This window comes from Danio rerio, chromosome 19 (genome assembly GCF_049306965.1).
Source record: "Danio rerio strain Tuebingen ecotype United States chromosome 19, GRCz12tu, whole genome shotgun sequence".
In the NCBI taxonomy this organism is placed as follows: Eukaryota; Metazoa; Chordata; class Actinopteri; order Cypriniformes; family Danionidae; genus Danio; species Danio rerio.
In genome coordinates this window covers 13,399,592-13,419,698 of record NC_133194.1, presented here as the reverse complement: position 1 = coordinate 13,419,698, position 20,107 = coordinate 13,399,592, and the positions used below count along the sequence as shown (strand labels likewise).

The window sequence follows — 20,107 nt, the reverse complement described above, 5'->3', positions numbered from 1 at the left end:
ACAAATAAAAAACAAGTCTAATATATCCAGATGCATCAGAATGATGTAGCTACTAGCTAACAATGTATATTATACTATATACTATGTCTGTCCTATCTGCCTCAGATCTAACTTACCTGAACTGTCTCCATCACTGCTCTTATCAAATGTCCAATCTGCATCATTCTCATGGTCACTGAAACCCATCACGTCCTCACATCCATGCGGAGGAAGATCCTTTTCTTTTTTTAAATGACCATATAACATGGTGGTCCTCACTAATACACTCTTCCTTGTATTTATTTTAAAAGTATTGCCTTTAAAATGTGATTTAAGCCATCATGCAAGTGCCATTAACATACAAATAATCAACAATACATTACTAGCATTCATGTTGTTATTGTTACAACTTAAAAGATCACAGCTGACCTTGCTAGCTATAGCTAACCTATTGCATCATTGCACATTTCACTATTGCACAGTGTTGCCATTTGGCAACACACACATTTAATTGATTTACAGAAAACTAATTTGATCAAACCAAAACATTCTGAATTGTGTATATGTCATTATGACTATATAGAGTTATGGCTTGAGTTGATCCTTTGTTTTTATTGATGTTTTTATTTGCATTCAGCAGCTACTTACACTAAACTCCAGTCTGTCAGAAATTGCGCCACATAAAACACTGCACGTCATGTGACTTACCCAAAGCACATCATTGGCTAAACTAAGGTCTTCCCTTTCCAACAAAAAAAAAGTTCAATGTTGGTCTAAAAGAGACAGTGGCAGGGAAATGAACATAAATATCATGTCAACACCCTGTGGTAGAGGGTAAATATAGTGGGTTAAGAGGTTAGAATCTAAGTTTCTCCTTTAGTGTTTCCTTTAAATAAATTACATAGCACCTTGAAATCAACAAAATTCACAAGATTGTTGTTTGTATTTTGAAAGCAAAGCAACAGTAAATGGCATAAACATTGCCTCAAATACTGCAGGGACTATAAAATCTAGACCCTTTGGGTATAATTGTGCACTTTTAAAAAGCCATTGTGTCATTATTTCTGAATCCGCTTGAAGTTCTTTTGTGTTTCCCTCCTCTCTTTATGATTTTAGCAGATACACATTGACCCTTTTGCTGTATATGTGAAGGAACTTTCCACAATATGTCACTAGATGAGCCCATGATAACTCATACGAGAAAATACTGTTCTTTCTTACGCTGTAAACAACGCCAAATGTTTCTTTTGGTGACCAAAAAGGAAACGTTAAGAGCATTTGAAGAGTTTTTGAAGCCCCCTCACGTACATTTTCCACAGTCATGCTTGAGTTTCAGTGCTGGTGGTTTTGATTCGGCCTGTGTGGTTTTGAAGGGTTGATGGTAACAGAGGAGAGCGATCGATTGTCACATGATGCACACCATCCTGTTTCATTATTTGTTCGTCTGCTGATACGAGAGTTTATTTCTGGCTTTGACAGCCCATGCTTTTCAAGACTTGTCAACAGAGTCATTAGTTGATAAATTGGCTGTTGTGGGCTGATGCAAGACGAAAGACGAGAGTGAAAATGGGTGGGTTAAAAATTCAGCACTGTTTATATGGAGATGTCGATTTGATTTCAGCTTGCAAACGTTTTCGATGCTGTCTTTCTCTTTCTTATATAACCTGGATAGCAGTAAAGCTGGTAAAAGACATGCTTTGAGATTGGCTTCAGATAACAGAAGTTAAGAATGAAAGGTTTTGAAAAAGTATAGAGAGATGGATTTTGGTACATTTTGGAAATTCAAATTTGGTTAGTTAGCAAAGGTATCGTATTATCTAATTTTACTATTTATCTAACAAGTTTGTTGCATCTAATATTTAAGTTTAGGGTAATTTTAGTTTATTTATTTGTTCATTTTTAAACATTTTTGTTCATATTTATCCTTCGTTTTAATTTTTGTATTGATATTTTAGTATTTTACCACTTGAATATAAGCTTATTTGCTAAAGTAATGGTTATATAATGCTAATTTGCATGTATTTGTCATTAAATGTTTCTAATTTTTCTTTTTTGTTGACTGCTAGATAAATTTATCTATATAACTGTCCCGTGTCATTATGGATAAATAAATATATACAACATTGACAAAATTAATGTGATCGCTTTTAAATATTATTTCACTTTAATTTATTTTTATTTGTTTTAATAAATGAAAGTCACTTGGCTTCCAAGGCATCAATAGTTTGAATATTTCATGTAAAATGTCATTTTTATTTTATTTCAGTATTATTTTTAATTAAAACAGTGTAAACAATTGTTCCTAGTTATGATACTTTTTGAAAATGAGTTTAAATCATATTTATTTTTCTGTATTTTTCTGCTATTAATATCACCAACTTTTGTCACTTTTTAATCACTTTTTAATCCTCATCTTGGACTTACAGTAATGAGCTTCTTTATATTATATTACTTAGCATTTGTTCTCTTCCAGCATGGCTAATCATAGCTGCTGAAAACAGCTTGTTTGGTGTTTAGTGTCACCTGTCCTGGGCTCACTGAGGGGACGTCAGCATCTCTTGTCCACCTGCAGTCGCCTGTGCTCTGCTGTTATATAACCATGACGTCTTTAAGAGTCTTAGAGTTAATTTGAGACAGAGATCTTTGAGCTCTTGACCCTAGAAATAGAGTCCAAGAACATCGCTGATCCCCAACCCAGCGGCTCTGCTTTATTATTACGAGCTAAGCTCAGGTCCTCAAGAACATGGCCTGTCTTGAGGACAGATCACAAGTGATGTCATTGACCACCCAAAAGTCTGTTAACAGACACAAACAAACCCCTGACATACGCATTGCATGGCCTTTTCTTTATTAAAGGACCAGTATGTCATTTTCACCACTAGAAGGCGCATATTCATCACAAACAAAGGTGAAGTTTGATGATGCAGTGACTCATGGAATCATGAAAGTCGTGGTCTTCAGAAATTATGTTAATGGTTGAGCTAATGTATTCAAGACATGGTTTGAAGTGTGGCTAAAAGTGAAGACACTGTATTACTAGTTAAAATCAATTACTTCTTTGGATATGAACATTCTTCAAAACATTTGGGATAATGTAAAAGTCCATAAGACAGCAAAATATATAACACTGTTTAGTGGTTTCTGGATATTTTAATGAAAATAAAAGTACATATTATGTATTTTGTAAGATTGGCTTGTTATTTTCAAACATAATCATTTTCACTTCTTAATCTGGCCTTTAACATGCAGGATATTTACTGCTTTATACATCCACTACATCTGTTCATGTAAAACATCTATTCATCTTAGGTGATGGTCAGTTTTTAGTTCAATAATTCAATAACTTATTGATATCAAAAGTAACTAATAGTCTAATAAAGTCGAACGCTAATTGCATAAAATACATATGTTAGCTTAAAACTGAATATTTAAGCAAACATTAACATCATAGCTGATGTCAAATGTCAACAAACATCCTGCTCTTGATGTTATTTAATGCACTAACTAGCGTTTACTATCAAGAGCTTATTTGAAAGGTTTATTTTGTAATATCTGAATCCTTTTGCAATTTGAACACACTCCTGCATATTAGCATCAGTAACTATTTAAGGTTTTCTTTACACGTTCCGTGTACTTACTGTAACACTTTAAGGTCACGTAGTTACACATATCCCATGCACTTACTATAGTAATTACAATGTATTATGCATACAGTAGGTACATGATTACAACCAACCCTAAACAACCCACATTCTAACCTCAACCGTATAGTAAGTACTAGTAGTTAATTAATTTTACTCAGTAGTTAATTGAATAGTTACACTGTAACTAGTTACATTTTAAAGGGCACTTATTTTAGTCTCCAGAATGTGTCTATAAAGTTTCAGCTCAAAATACATATCAGATTTATTATATAATGTAGAATTGGTATATTTTAGTGTCTGAGGACTATTGTTTTATACCTAAATGAGCTGGTTCTTCCCGCCCGCTGTTCTGACGTGCGTGTCTGTTTCTCATGCGTTATGTCAGATAAACAGCAGTCAGTGATAGAGACAGACACGGATGAAGCTGAAATAAGGTCTAGAGTTAATCTGATGTATTTGTTGTGGAATTTATTCAAACCTTTCTGAAATTATGAGTTTCACACAAATACTCTTTGCAGCACACACACACACACACACACACACACACACACACACACATACATGCAAACTGCCCCAGTGCATGCTGAAGGTCCATGTTTGATGAAGCCAACAGAACAACATTGTCTGTGAATAACAGAGATGAAATCTTGTAGTCCCCGAACCGGACCCCTTCCAGCCCAAGGCTGCGCCTTGAAATTCTGTCCATAAAAGTGACTGCCCCTTGTCACGTTTTAAACTTATGAAATTAATTATTAAGGTGCAGCTAAAACCAGAGAGTGGTGACATGTTTTAATTCCTGTTTCTTTGCAAAAAAAAAAAAAGTTCTGTGGACATAAGTATTCATTTTATTATAGAAACATGGCACCTGTCAATTAATTCAGTGGGCTGTGAATCCGCACGCCTCCAGGACATTGCAGTGGATCTCAAAATCACTGGGATTTGTATCCTATTTTAACGTCAGTACATTTTAAATAAAGAGTCTTGTGGTGTTTATGTCACTCCAATATGACAGTGGACACGCTATACCTGCACAGTTCTGTCCAAACAGCTTACAAAAGTTGATCATAGGTGCTCCTTAAAATAAACTGTAACCAAGTAAAGTGTTGCCGCAGCTTCATATTGTTTGATTGAACTGTTGCCACCGTTGAATTGTGGTGCATTTATAATACAAAAATGACTAATTCCGGCACAGCTGGTTCGTGCTTGATGGAAAGAGCGATCAGACTGTCTGTTATCATGACGACCGCTGGAACGTAACACAAATGCTGCTTATCCCTTAAACAATTAAACTCTAATGATGGATCACGATGCTTTTATCCGTGTGCTCACTCCATCTTTCCAAACAGACACTAAACTCTGCCATGGACAAAAGGGCCTGCTGTGCTTTTTTTTGGTCCCCCATGAGGAAAATGGGGTCCCACTTTATTTTGATGGTTCGCTTGTTGAATTTAAGTTACATTGCAAACTAATTCTCATTGGATTGTAAGTAGACTGTTAGGTTGGGGTTAGGGTTACTGTAAGTTGACAGTCTACAGAAGGCAGTCTACTAATACTCTAATGGACCATCAAAATAAAGTGCTCCCGAAAATGGTTTATAAGTCATTGAGAATGAAGTATTTCGTGTTCTTTGAGGGTTGAGTTCAGGGGTAATGTTGGGGGAAAAGAACAGAATATACAGTGTGTACAGTATCAAGATCATTATGTCTGTGGGACTTCCCCATAAAACTTGAAAGCCCAAAATGTCTGTGTGCGTCAGTGAGTGCGAGGAAGCAGCATTGGGTTTTGTGTGACATTTGGATGGTGAACACAGAAGGCAGTTTGTTTTAGTGAAGACATTACAACTGGTACAGCATTTGAAGAAGGTTAAATAGTTGAATACTGTATGTAAACTTTGACAACACAACATAATAAAGTATCTGTGGGTCTTTTTGTTCACATAATTTATTTTCAGTTTGACTTTGTTAAAGATAATTACACATTTAAAGGTTTGGGGTAAGATTTATGTACTTTTTGGGGGGGGGGGGGGTCTTTTGCTTACCAAGGGTGCATTTGTTTTTTTTTAAATAAAGTTAAGTTTGAATCATTTAAAATAAGTTTCCATTAACAAATATTTTGAAATCTATCTATCTATCTATCTATCTATCTATCTATCTATCTATCTATCTATCTATCTATCTATCTATCTATCTATCTATCTATCTATCTATCTATCTATCTATCTATCTATCTATCTATCTATCTATCTATCTATCTATCTATCTATCTGTCTGTCTATCTGTCTGTCTGTCTGTCTGTCTGTCTGTCTGTCTGTCCATCCATCTAGATAAATGTAGAATCGCATCTTTAAAAATAAAGCATCCATCCATTGATCAATCCATCCATCCATCCATCTATTTTATTTATATTGTGATATTAGTATTGTTCTAGCACTTTAGCACAACTTGACTCTTTTTGTTGTTGTTGTTAGATGCTCTGTCAACATTATTTATGTTTATGTAAATAATAATATTTTTGTTAACGTAATACGTCTTTAATGAATAAAATTGAAAAAATCATACTAATCTACAACTTTTGAACCGATTTATATATTTATTAAGTAATGCGTTAAGGGTGCATTTAGGGTGGGTTTATACAACACCAAGAAACCATTTTAAATCTAACAACAGACATTTTTTAATGTGACCAAAAAAGACATTTCGGAGGCATCAAATATCAAACATTTAAAATTGAGTCGAAAATGTTGACTACAGAAGAACTAATTAGTGAAAATAAATACCATGTTGCACGTTCAGACTATAGAAATGCAAGAAGAATTTCTTTGTTATTTTTTTTAAATCCCTAGCATGCAAAATAAAATAGTTTTAGTCATTTTTGTGGATACAAGTGAATGGGGATCATTTGACAACATTGTCGTCTGTATGCAAAACATGCTACAACAAAAAAAAAAATCTGTTTTTAGTACAACACTGTGTGAACATTCTGCAATTCACCAAAAGCCAAGTGTTAAAACTGACTTGCGTAATATCTATTTATTTCTATGTAGATAATGTTTCCACATTTGTGACAGACAGTTTCTCACAAGCTATTGAGAGAATCAGATGTGGAACGGCTAGCATAAAAGTCAGCTATTTTTCATATTTTTATGTTCATCTGTTCCTCTTTTTTTGTATTATTTCAATACGAGCAAAATAAACACACTAAATATAGCGTCTGGCTGGACGGTCGGTCACATGCGCTACGTGAGGAGCAGTGAAAGGCAAACTGATGGACTGCTTCCTGTTTACAAAAGGAGGTTCAGTTTCTCCATCTCTTAATCTCCACAATGTTATTTTGTTTTATCCCCATCACTCTCCATCCATTCTCATCTCAGCAGACACGGATGAGAATAAAGACTCGTTACGCATGCCATTTCCATTCCTGACATAAATATAATAACAAATAAAATAGAAAGAAAGTAAAATATTTAATAAAAATTGTTGAACAATTTTAAAGGCAGGCATTTTTATCAAAATTAACTTTTTATTTGTTCATTTGTTGAAATCATTTTTATCAGCTACTACTTGCTGTGTTAAAATAAAGAATTGTTGGTAATTTTGTAGAATTACCCTAATATTTGGTGTCGGGATCAAGTGTGTATGGAGGCACATGGGTTTTTTTTATGAGAGATTTGCATCAGGAAGTAATTTTGGTGCAGCTGCACACACACACTGCAGCAGGTGAGAGTATCACTGCGGTCTACCAGTGGAAAGTTCAGTTGACAGATGGGAAAAGGAAGAGAAATTTTAGAAACGTGGCAGATATGTGTGCTTTGCATAGATAGTATATCCACAGTCAGGGTTCAAGCCACTTTTCCTTTCTTTTTTTATTCTGTCACTGTTTATTGTAGTCCCCAAGAGGCTTGACTGAGAATCTTTGTCTCCTAAAACAAAATCTATAGGAGGAACAGACACCAGTGAGAGAACCGTTAATATACTCTACGCTATATTTAGGCTTAAGATTTATCTATTCAAATATAACATACTTTTTCTGTCCATTTGGCTGCACAGTTTTAACATTGTGAATATTTTCAATCATATATAAACGGAACAGGTTTGCACTCAAAAATCCCTATTTTGATACAGTATAATTGATGAAAAAAGATAAATCAGTTGCTTACTATCAGCTTTACCAAATGGTTGACCATATTTTGACTGTTTTAAATAATGACTGTTTAAGTCATTTAATAAAATGAATGAATGTTTTAAATAATGGTTTACACAGCATTGTTGGTTTACAAAAAAAATAAATAAATAAAACAAATAATAATCCTGTTGCACTACTACACTTGAATTAGGTTTTATTGTAAAAAAAAACAAAAAAGGAAAACATGTTAAATGAGAACCATAAAATATTTCAGATGTCCTTAAAAAAACAAAAATGATTTAGTATTCAAAAATGTTTTATTTTGATTAAGTCTTTAAATAAAACATTTCTATATTTTCAGATTTTTCATAGTATCTGTATTAATTCTGGAACTTTTTTTTTCATTTTGTAAAGGTTGATATTTTAGAAATTATGGGATGTGTTGAAAAAAAAATGTATTGTGTGTGTTAACTAGTGACATGAGTTAAGAAATGCAATCAAAAAACTTTTTTTTGCAGGGGCAGTTAAAGGGATAAAATGTTTCAAAATTGTTTCAATACGGTTATCGGTTATTGATCTTTAATTTAAACAATATTTGATGATAAATCCAAAAATTTGGTTGTGTTTATCAATGTTATCTTCACAAAAGAAGATGACTTGAAACTACCAGAAACTCTGCTGCGTCAGTAATATGACTGAATGCAACCACTCTGTCCCACTCATCTAATTATCGAACAGTGCAGTGTAGGGGATTAAAACAAAAGTTAAAAATCGGTTAGTTTATAGTTTTGTCTTGTGTGTTTTTTTCCATTAACTATAATGCACATTAGATAAGCGGACTGAGTGCTCGCATTCAAAGTTTTAAGTCACATTACTAACACAGAGGAAATGTTAAATTTCTGTTTGTGTAACGCTCTAGATTTTTCGCCCTTATTTTTGTTGACAAAATTACAGTGAAGTTTATAACACATTTACTATTTATTTTCAATGCATACATTTGATTTACAAATAAGCATCCCATTATTGGTCAAAATGGTTCCATCCAAATGGATGGAAATTGCATATGATATTCCATATCATATATTGCATATTAATGTATAAATCCTAAATGTAGGCCTTGTGTGTACTATAGAACTGGAAAATGTGTCTGGTTAGATATTTATAAAATTAATTCAGTTAAGATTTAAAATGATCCACAACTAAATGTAGGGTCCTTGCAACAAGGAGAACTGAACCAGGGATCCGTTCTTCATATGTGTACAACTCAATTAGCTGGATTTGGTTATTAACGATTTCACATGATCCAGGATCGTTTCGTTCTTCAAAACTAATCTGAGAGTTGTTGTCATAGCAACGGTTCTGGTAGCTCTAACCTGCTTGGGAGCAGGTTCATTTCATATAAACAGGATTAGATTGGGTCAGTTCAGCAAAAATAATACTGAAAGTATGTACCAAATGCTGATAATTTCTTACAGTGGTTATATACACTTAGGAAAATAGTAAATATATCTATTTTTAACTATATATATATATATATATATATATATATATATATATATATATATATATATATATATATATATATATATATATAATATATATACAAAGTTAAAAAAATATATATTAATAAAACGTATGCAATCTGCACTCCGAAATAAAAGTACAAAGACTGCCACCTGGTGGTTCATAGAGAAAATTTATTGATCTTATATTGTCTTTTTAGATACAAACGCATACATGCATGATATATGCACATGTTTTGACCGCTAATATGCCAGTGATTGACACCTTTACTGAAATCAAAATGTTTTTTGATGCAAAATTAATTTATACAGTTATTCCTTACGCTGATTCAAAAAAATTGAGTAGGATACATGATGAATACTCTTGAAACATGAAAGTGTAAAGCCTACAGCTCGCAACAAACGTGTGAAGTTATTGTGTGTCATATTTTACAAACCGTTTACTGCTAATTTTCTGCAAGTTTGCTCACATGGATAATTCAATATAAATCAGATGATGTCATTACGCTGCTGTGCCATCAGCCAATCGTTGCATTGCTGATCATGATTTCGAGGATCGATAGATCTGTTCTTCACAACACACGCATTGATCTCAGATCAGTCCATCCAGACATTTTAATCTGATTCGCGAACTTGTTTGAAGAACCAAATTAGCCAAAGATCAGTTATCAGGAATAAAAGATCCAGGATCTGTCTTAGAGCAATTAAGTGAGGTACGAAGAACGGACCCCAGAAATGTGAACACACTCTGAATTTAAGTCCATTAAGATAAAAAAAAATTTCAATCCTGTTTTTCATTTTGCATTAAAAAAATAAAATTCTAAACTAAACTAAATTCATATTTGGAACACTAAAGTAAATATACAAGGTTGAAAAGAGAAACTGCACGATATATTGTGTCAGTATCGATATTGCAATGTAATCATTTACTATAGTCACATCGCAGGATATGCAATGTTGAAATTGTACCGTCTGTAACTTTAATAACAATTCATTTTATTGATTTTATACGCAATAAAGACTATGCAGTATTATTTTGCATTTGATTATTCAAATACTGTACAATGAACAATAAAACTTTTTATTTACTTTTTATTTTTATTAGTGTATTTTTCTTAATTGTATTCATCTATGCTCGTAGATGATTTATTACAATTTATCAAATCTAAAATGATCAATTCTTTCCAAACAGAGATATTCAAGTCATCTGGTGAAATTGCATTCATATCATAATATTTAATCACAGGATAACAAAATATCGTATTTTACAGATATCGTGAATTCCTAATGTAAAATGTATTTAATTAATTTCTTAATATGAACCATTTAACTCTTTATTTTTTTCTCTCCTTCACTTCTAGCTGAATCCAGAGCATCGACATGGGAAAACAAAACAGCAAGCTCCGTCCCGAGGTGATCCAGGATCTGCTGGACAACACAGATTTCACAGAGCATGAGATCTTGGAGTGGTATAAGGGTTTTCTGCGGGACTGTCCCAGCGGGGCGCTCAGCATGGACGAGTTCAAGAAGATCTACGGCAACTTCTTCCCCTATGGAGACGCATCAAAGTTCGCAGAGCATGTCTTCCGGACCTTCGACGCCAATGGAGATGGGACAATAGATTTCAGAGAGTTCATCATTGCGCTGAGTGTAACATCACGTGGCCGCTTGGATCAGAAGCTTAAATGGGCCTTCAGCATGTACGATCTAGACGGCAACGGATACATCAGCAAGGCGGAGATGCTGGAGATTGTGCAGGTGTGTGTTTGAGTGTGGTTCTCTTTAGTCTGGGTTTAAACAGTACAGTGCCGATGTCTCCTGACAACGTCAACGGTTTTGGTCTTGTTTGTCAGTACAATTTATACAAACAAGCTTTTTATTTTCAGTCAGCCAGCCCAGTTGCTTTGGGTAAACTGCCATGCCATTACAAAATTATATTTAAGATCTGATTTCTTTCATTCTATAAGATTTAAAGTGGGTCTCAGACCGGACAAGAAGAACTGCTTCAAATTCAAAATAAATAGAAATGTATTTTACCACAGTATTTTCAATGGAGTTTCTGCTGCTCCTGATGGCACTTGCGTCTACACTGTCTTGCATCTTGTTTTACGCTTGAACAACTTAATGAATGCTTAAGTCTATTTAACTGATTGTATATTAATTACATTACAACATCGATGCTCTAAAAGGAACCTTATGAAATTGAGCATGTTAGCTGTGCATATAGCCCATAATGAATGCTTAAGTCTATTTAACTGACTGTATATTAATTACATTACAACATCGATGCTCTAAAAGGAACCTTATGAAATTGAGCATATTAGCTGTGCATATAGCCCATTAGTGAGTTAATGAAAGAAAAAAATACATTGTTCGATTATAAATTAGCACTTAGCACTTCTATGGGATTATAAATTTATTTAGAAATATTTTGTAATCAATGGAATTTGTTATTCTGATTCTAATAATTTCAAATTAGTTGTCAAAAAAAAACTTTTTTTTACTTTAAAAAATGTCACATTTGATTCAACATTTTTTGTCTTTCTTTGTAATTTAATTTAATTTAATTAATTTTTTTCTTTTTATCTGATTTTGTATTAATACCTAATGTTAGGTATTTGTACTGGAAAACTAGATAAACTTCCTTCATAACAAAGTAGCTTTTGCAATGTTTGCCTTCTGCGATTTAATCATTGTGCACCTTTAGCATTCTTATCTGTGTGTGCTTGAACAGCATAGATGCAATAAAAACAAAAGGTTTTATTATTTGCATTTTTTTTTTTTTTTTTTTGCTTGACAACATTGTCAAAGCAATTTAAAAAAATCATTAATATGCGTGCCAGACCAGTAGTTGGCAATATCTGTCCGACCTCGCAAGTTATTGTTGCTTTGGTCGTCAAACACTCAAGAATGTTTTAGGCTGAACAAGTAATGCACATGTGCATGACGATCACCTTTTACACCAAAGCGTATTTGAATAGTTGACAGAAATTTTTCCTTCATTTTCATTCGGTTTAATCACTTATTTATCAGGGGTCACTACAGTGGAATGAACCTCCAACTATTTCAGCATATGTTTTACAGAGCGCATGCCCTTCCAGCCGTAACCCAGTACTGGGAAACACCCATGCACTCTCATTCACACACACACACACACACTCTTGCACTGCAGCCAATTTCATTCATTCATTTATTTTCTTTTTGGCTTAGTCCCTTTATTAATCAGGGGAATCAACCGCCAACTTATCCAGTTTTACAGTATGCAGCAGATGCCCTTCCAGCTGCAACCCATCACTGGGAAACACCCATACACTCTCATTTAAACACATACTCAACGGCCAATTTAATTTGTCCAATAGCGTATGTCTTTTGACTGTAGGGGAAACCGAAGCACCCGGAGGAAACCCAGAGGGAGAACATGCAAACACCATACAGAAATGCCAACTGGCTAAACTGGGACTAAACCAGCAACCTTCTTGCTAACCACTAAGCCACCTTGCCGCTGTAATTTACATAAATAGAATATCATTTTCATTCATTCATTTTCTTGTCGGCTTAGTCCATTTATTAATCCGGGGTCGCCACAGCGGAATGAACTGCCAACTTATCCAGCACAATTTACACAGCGGATGCCCTTCCAGCTGCAACCCACCACTGGGAAACAATATCATTTTGGAAACCATAATTTACACAAAATAATGGGTTAAAGCACATATCCTATTTATATTAGAAAATCCTATTTATTTGTTTATTTCTGTAAACACAGCGGAGTTTTGATTGTAGCCATTTCCACAATGAAATTTGGCTGGTCTAAAATCCATCTCTCTGACTGGTTCAACATTATACACAGAAAATCCTTGATTCCTGGTTAAGACAGATACTATATTGTTATTTTTTTGTACGTTTGAAGAATATACCTGTCTAAATGCACTAATGGTCAATTGTCAAGGCTCATTTATGTCGCATGCTAACTGAAGTAGCTCCTATATTATGAGAAGTATACAAAAAACACAAAAAAATAACGTTAAACTATATTAAATAATTCAGTTTTGTTCATAAAATAACATAGAAAATCAGTAATATCAGACAGCCTCTGAGCAACTGTATTTTTTGGCTTGTGCCTTATTTGTTTTTATTACTTAAAAAAAAGGTTTCTTCATATAGCATCGGTAAAAACAAGAAAAATCCTTGTCTCTTGTTCAAAAGCACTTTCCACTTAGGCTTGTTAGTTCGCTCAATTAGACAGAATTGAGTGCAGCAGGCAATTATTTCTGCTCATGTTTAGGTAAATTTTATGCCGTTGTAGCAATTGGTGACATGCGTCAACTTCCTAAGTGCACTCTCTGAGTCTGACGCCTGAGTGTGAGCAAATAGCTGTAATTTCCTTTTCAATTCATGCGGTTTTCAGAGAAAAGCCGTCGCTATGGTAACTTAGAAACAGTTCTGAAGTGACTGCTCTAATGCCAAATCAAACCCAGAGTCCTCTAATCTTCTCTAACAAGATTTACTTTGAACTGTACAGCATAGGTGCACTTCCAACCCAAAAGCTAGCTAATTCTGAAAGCATACGTAGCATGTTTTTCTAATTGATAAGATATTCCCAGAATGCAAAGCAGTGGGCTCAGATTCCTAAAGATAACATTTTGCATATGAAGGAATATGTTGATTTTCATAAATGTAGATATTCTTTTTTGAGTACTCTGTAGTTAACTTAGCAATGTGTTAGTGCCATGCTAACTCTACTATAGGACATATTGTTCTGTGAAAGTGAAAAATTTCTCTTGTTGCACAACATCATGTTTTCGTAGGGTAAGAACTCACACTTAAGTGTGATCTTTTTTATCTCGTCTTCCTCAGGCCATCTACAAGATGGTATCTTCTGTGATGAAAATGCCAGAGGACGAGTCCACACCTGAGAAGCGCACAGACAAGATCTTCCGTCAGATGGACACAAATCGTGATGGTGAGCTTTTTATTCTCTTGCAAAAAAAAAAAGACCTCATTTTTCTGAATGTTTACTTTCTAAGTTCAAAGATATATTAAAAACATACTTGCAGTTATAATATGTTTTTAAAAGAATTGTTTACTTTAAAGGATTGGTCCAAACAGTTTTTTCTCGTTTAACACAGAAGACGATATTTTAAAGGATGTTTGGTAAACCGGTTGTCATTGACATCCATAGTAATTTTCCACTACTATAAAAACTAATAGCTAGTGGTTTCCAACATTTTTCAAAAATATCAGGAGAAAGCAACTCATAAAGTTTTAAAACAACTTAAGGGTGTTTCAGTCATAATTTTTAGTGAACTAGCCTATAAACTCTAAAAAAAAGCCTATGAACACATTATATTCACAATTTTTTCCATTTTATTGATTTAACCGTTATTTATATAAACCATTTATACATATTAAAAGATTGGTGACAGAAATATAAATAAGAAGGTTATTAAAGATTTCTAAACAAACAATACAAATGCGACGGTTAAAGTTGGCATGAATTGGAAATTAAGGCTGCGTCCAAAATCGACTACTACTCAGTAGGTACTGTATTTGAATTTAAACGTACTACTCAGCCGTTCAATCTATACAGTATGAATGGAATTCGGACGTACTACATCCACCATTTTGTCATGGTCACATGACCTACTTGCGTCAGTTGCGTCACTTTACTCCCATTCATGAATTCGCTCATGGGGCATCATGGGATAGCGCAACATGCTTGGGATGCGCACTCCAGAATCTTGCTGGAAGTAGTAAGTCATCCGGGTACTTCTCGCATACTGATTTTCAAATTCTATGAATTCGGACATACTACTCGGCTCGCATAGTGATTTTAGCGTACTATATAGTTTGGAAGTATGCGGTTTTGAACGCAGCCTAATTTTGTCTTTTTTTTTCCCCCTATCGTGATGTACATCTGATTCAAACAGTTTCTGAAATCAGAAGCAACGTAGGGCAGTGAAGATTTTGTCCTTTAGCAACAGATTAAGATGTGCTTTGCTAACAAAATAGAGGAAGATTTAAAAGCCACTTTGCTCTCATCATCGTAACCATCTAGTGCAGAATATTTTCGGATGACAAGAACAAGGACGACAGTTTACAAACAGAAATGTATCATATTTGTTCAAACTACTGCCTCCCACAAAGGAAGGGCAAAAACAACCCTCACTGATAGCCCCGCCCTAAAGCCATTCCATGTGACCAGAAGTGAGAAAAAGTCATTTCGGCGGGAGGGAAGGTTGTGGTTTTGATTAAGGATTATGAGTAGGCCCACACGCGCACGCAGATTTTCCGCCGATTTCTGGAGATTTTTATCCCATTATTAATTCTATTTATTTACTTGAGTAAATGTGTAAATATGAATTTATTCAGTTTTTATTCAGTAATTTATTACTTTTTATTTAATATATTAAGGTTTTAGTTATGATACTCCGCTGGATACTCCCAAAATAATTCCGCAGAAATCTGGCGATTTTTACCAAAATTCTCTGCAGAAATAGCAAAAAAACTCCGCAGATTCCGTCTGGCCCTGATTATGAGGGCAAATTAATTTAACAAAATAATGAAGTGCACAGATACATTGTTTATAACAACACTTCTATATACATCTAAAAAAAAAGAAGATTAAATTTGGATTTCATGCTGGCATTAAATGGGCTCGAGCATTTACTTTAAAAATAGTTTTGCTGTTTGTTCAAACTACTTAAAATGAGCTGAATCAACACAATTCTTTAGGGACAACTTAATACTGTTATGTTTAATCCACTTACATTTTTAGAAACAAATAAGTTTACATAATCGATTTGTGTTAGGAAAGCATGTAGCAATTGTGTGGAGCCCAGCATTTTTAAAAAAAAAAAATTTATAATTATTTTTTCGGGTTTTCACCTTTATTTTTGATAGGACAGTACAGATAATTGACAGGAAAGCATGGGGAGCAGAGAAAGGGGAGGGATCAGCATAGGACCGCGCGGCGGAATCGAACCTGGGTCACCGCGAGCACTGGAGTGCATGTGTCGACGCACTAACCACTACACCACTAGCGCCGACGAGCCCAGCATTTTTTAGAGTGCACCTGAAAAAAATCTAATTTTGTCCCATGCTAGTGTTACTATTCAAACCATCCCAGCGGACATACAATGTCATAAGACATTAATATAAGATAGGATTAAGGTCACCAGAACCTCTAAGGACAACCTTATTTTGACGTCCAGTAATGACGTTAAACACGCTGTTATTTAGTTGTATTTAGGTTGTGTTGGAAAGTTACAAAAATATTGTAACTTTAAATACTGACATTTATCCAAAAGTGGTAACGTCCCCACAACGTCAAGCTGTAACATCATTACACGTTGACTGTTTAGTTGTTTTTAGGTTGCGTTGGAAAGTAACCACAATGCAATCTGTCCGACGAAGGACATTGATGTCGGCCTGACATTGGGTTCTGACGTCAACCCGATTTTCATTTCCAAACAAAATGTAACATCCCACGATGTTAGGGTCAATCTGATGTCATGTTGATGTGCTGTGCTTGCTGGGATGACTCTTGTCTAGCTTGCTTTTGACGTTAGTCTCTGTGTTTCTCCCTCAGGTAAGCTGTCACTCGAAGAGTTTGTAGAGGGTGCAAAGAACGACCCATCCATCGTGCGACTTTTGCAGTGTGACCCCAGCAGCGCCGGCCAGTGAATCAACAGCAGTCTCCCAACAGTCATAACCTCTCGTACACAAAATCGTTCCGTCCCATCTCCTTTTGAACATCAACAGAGCCTGGACTCCAAAACTACACCCCTCAGTGTCTGAGGATTTCACACTGAACACCATGTTTGTTTTTTTAGGGTCACTGAGATTGTGGACACTGAGATGTGTCTCTCTTTACTTTAAATAACTCATATAAGGCTTTTTTTTGTTGCTAAAAACACAAAAGGCAGTGATGTAATTGGCATCACTTGTTCATTTTTGGTATTGAAATTAACCCTTAAAAAGGGCTCGAAATATAAACAGAGGTTGCCTGAGATGGAGCTGAAGCGAAAATTTTCCAAGCACGCAAAAATGCACAGAACGATAAAGTAAACACTTTGTCAAAAATCATAGCTTATTTAATAATTAATATTTTTAAGAGTTTACTAAATTAAGTCATTTTACACATATATTAACAAATATCATTCCTAAGGGTTCCTAGTGTTTCAATTACATTCAGCACATACATTTATTTATGAGAAGCACTTGGGCGTTTTTTTTTACTTGAAGTGTTTTTCCAACATTTATTGCATTATGTCAGAAAGCCTGTGCTAGATATTCTTAAAGGGGTATATTTTGTCATGATGGTGCTCCTTTTATGAGCATCCGTATAATCTTTAAAATAAAAATAAAAATACACTTTTTTTAAACTTTAATATTCGCTGCATACTGTAGGACTGACTAACCGTATAGTTGGACGATATCATTAAGCAAAGAACTATTTTCATAGGGACAAATATAATATCAATCCTGCTGCTTCAAAAAAAAAAAGAGAGAAAACATGAAAAAGTATTAGGGGAAAATGTAGATATAATTTATGGTCCAGTGATACAAATGTATCACAACACAAAAAAAAGACGTTTTCTTTTATTTCAAATAATCCTTTGTACAGTAAAAGCCAATATAGGCACGTTCTGAAAACATAGCCCTATATTACCTTCATGTGGATGGCATCTCCGCTGTTAGCAGTTTGTCCGATTGCTCGACATGTACAACAGAGTTCGAGTCGGGTGAAAAACAGTTCCAGAAAGCACGTAAGACAAAAGCAGAAGCCAAAAAATAAAATTAACAAGTAAATAAGAGGGTGAGAATGTAGTCAAATCTGAAAACCTGGTAAAAATCAGGCGAGGGTTTTTCTTTTTTCTGGTTTGCTTTTCAAAACACTGCTTGGCTTTAGGGAAGTGGATGGGCGGGTCAATCGGTGCTTCTTAAAATACTATTGGTTGAGTTTAGGGAAGGGGGAGGGCAGGAAATCGGTCGATTGGTCAGTCAGTCAGTCAGTCAATCAACAGCGGCCTCTAAAGGAAATACGTGAGAACAGCAGGCGCAAACGGCATCTGACAAAGAGTGCACAGCGGCCTCTGCTGGATTCCCGAAGACAAAACAATCAAAAAGTGCAAATAAACGTACCCCCTGGGACGTATTTTGCTCTCTCCAGACTAGAAATGTATATAATGGTACGTTTTCAGAATGAGCCTGGGTTGGTGAACGCATATCTATTTAAGACTGTAACAATGAACAGCGAAGACCACACGTTTCTATGCACATTCACATTAGACCATTTACTTATCGACCAGCCAACAGAATCCCTTCAGCTTGTTATAATTTCTAGACGCCGATGCAGTCAAAGCTCTGCCCACACAGTCAGCTGTCAAATAAAAAGTACATATTTTAGATGTACCTTAAGACGAAGTGAATGTTGTTTGACATAGGGAGCTGAAGCTTGACTGAATCTTGTCTTATTGAAATCTTGGTATCCGATTCTTATATATCATGGGAAACAGCTTAAATCATTTTGCACGTTCTACATGTGGATCTGCACCTCAAACTGAATGTATTCTCTTCATTAACTGGTACTTTCTGTACATTTCAGGATGTGTGTATGTGGTGCTTTTTTCATGTGTATTCAGTGTTTGTCTATGCATGTATTTTGACCAGCACTTGAGTTGAAAAGAAATACTGTCGGTGACTTTTGAAGCAATTGGGGTGTAGGATATTAATGTGTACGATTATTTCTGCACAACCTCAGGGTTAGAAGTGGTTTGAACGTGCAAGTGTAAATGGATGGCATATGCTTTTTTCTGTCATGCAAATCTGTAGTCCATTATATAAATACACAAACACTCGCTCACATGCAAACCACGTCATATTTGTAAGATGGGTAGCCATTATAAGCTTTCTGTGGTTTCCACTGAAGTTGCTGTGAAGTCAAGGTTGTAATGATCAAATTTATTTAAGCCATTAGAACAATTTGTGAAGGAGCTTGAAATCAAAACTAATCGCTGCTGATGAGTTTTGCTTTTTAAATTCTCCTTAAAAATATATATATTCTTCATTTCTAAACCCCACGAGACAGCAACATGTGGTCAAGTGCCAAACACAGGTAAATATATATGGCAAACCAACAGTGTTCTATCACTTTATGCTGTACAACTGTTATCTGTCAAACTAAATGTTTGTCACTTTGTAGTTTTTATATGGTAACCTGTACATTGTGTGTGTAGGTATTATTAACGCAGGCATCTGTTTTGATTATATCATAAATAAAAATCTGAAATAAACATTTGCTGTCTAATTGTCTCACATGAGCATAATTAAATAGATAATTCACTCAAAGATGAAAATTAATTGATAGTCATAAAGATTTTCAAGATGTTGGGGACTTTTATCTACATTATTTACAACTTCAGAAAACAATCTTGAATATGACTTTCATACTGATCATCCTAATTTAGTTTTGCCTTTATTTGTCACAAAAGCTGTTTACTTGGATTTTATGATTCACCAAGGATTGTGGTTTTAACTAAAAATCTTCTTTAATAATCTAATCAAAGAAAATAGATTGTATATATATATATATATGCTTGATAAAAATAGTTTAACAAAAAGAAAGAAAAGAGAAGTGGTCCATGAACAGAGCCCTGCAGCACCCCAATATCAAAATGTTACAATCTGGAGATCCCAACTTCTGCGAGTAAGCCTAGAGCAGTGGTGTCCAAACTCAGTGCTGGAGGGCCGGTGTCTTGCAGATTTTAGCTCCAACTTGCCTCAACACACCTGCAAGATAATTCTAGAAAGCCTGCTTAAGCTGCAGTCACATTG

The 20,107-nt window shown here is 34.7% G+C and overlaps 1 protein-coding gene across 7 annotated transcripts in view; it reads left to right on the top strand.

The window, feature by feature from the left end:
* ncaldb (neurocalcin delta b) overlaps nucleotides 1-19,566 on the top strand; it is a 29,059-nt gene extending 9,493 nt beyond the window's left edge. For 3 of the 7 annotated variants that reach the window (XM_005159585.5, XM_009294100.5, XM_005159586.6), the window contains 3 exons: nucleotides 10,630-11,026; nucleotides 14,126-14,231; nucleotides 16,860-19,566. In XM_005159585.5, the coding sequence (XP_005159642.1) occupies nucleotides 10,649-11,026; nucleotides 14,126-14,231; nucleotides 16,860-16,954 (579 nt within the window). In that variant the 5' untranslated portion in view covers nucleotides 10,630-10,648 and the 3' untranslated portion in view covers nucleotides 16,955-19,566. 7 annotated transcript variants of the gene reach the window in all.
* Nucleotides 19,567-20,107: the final 541 nt, after the last annotated feature.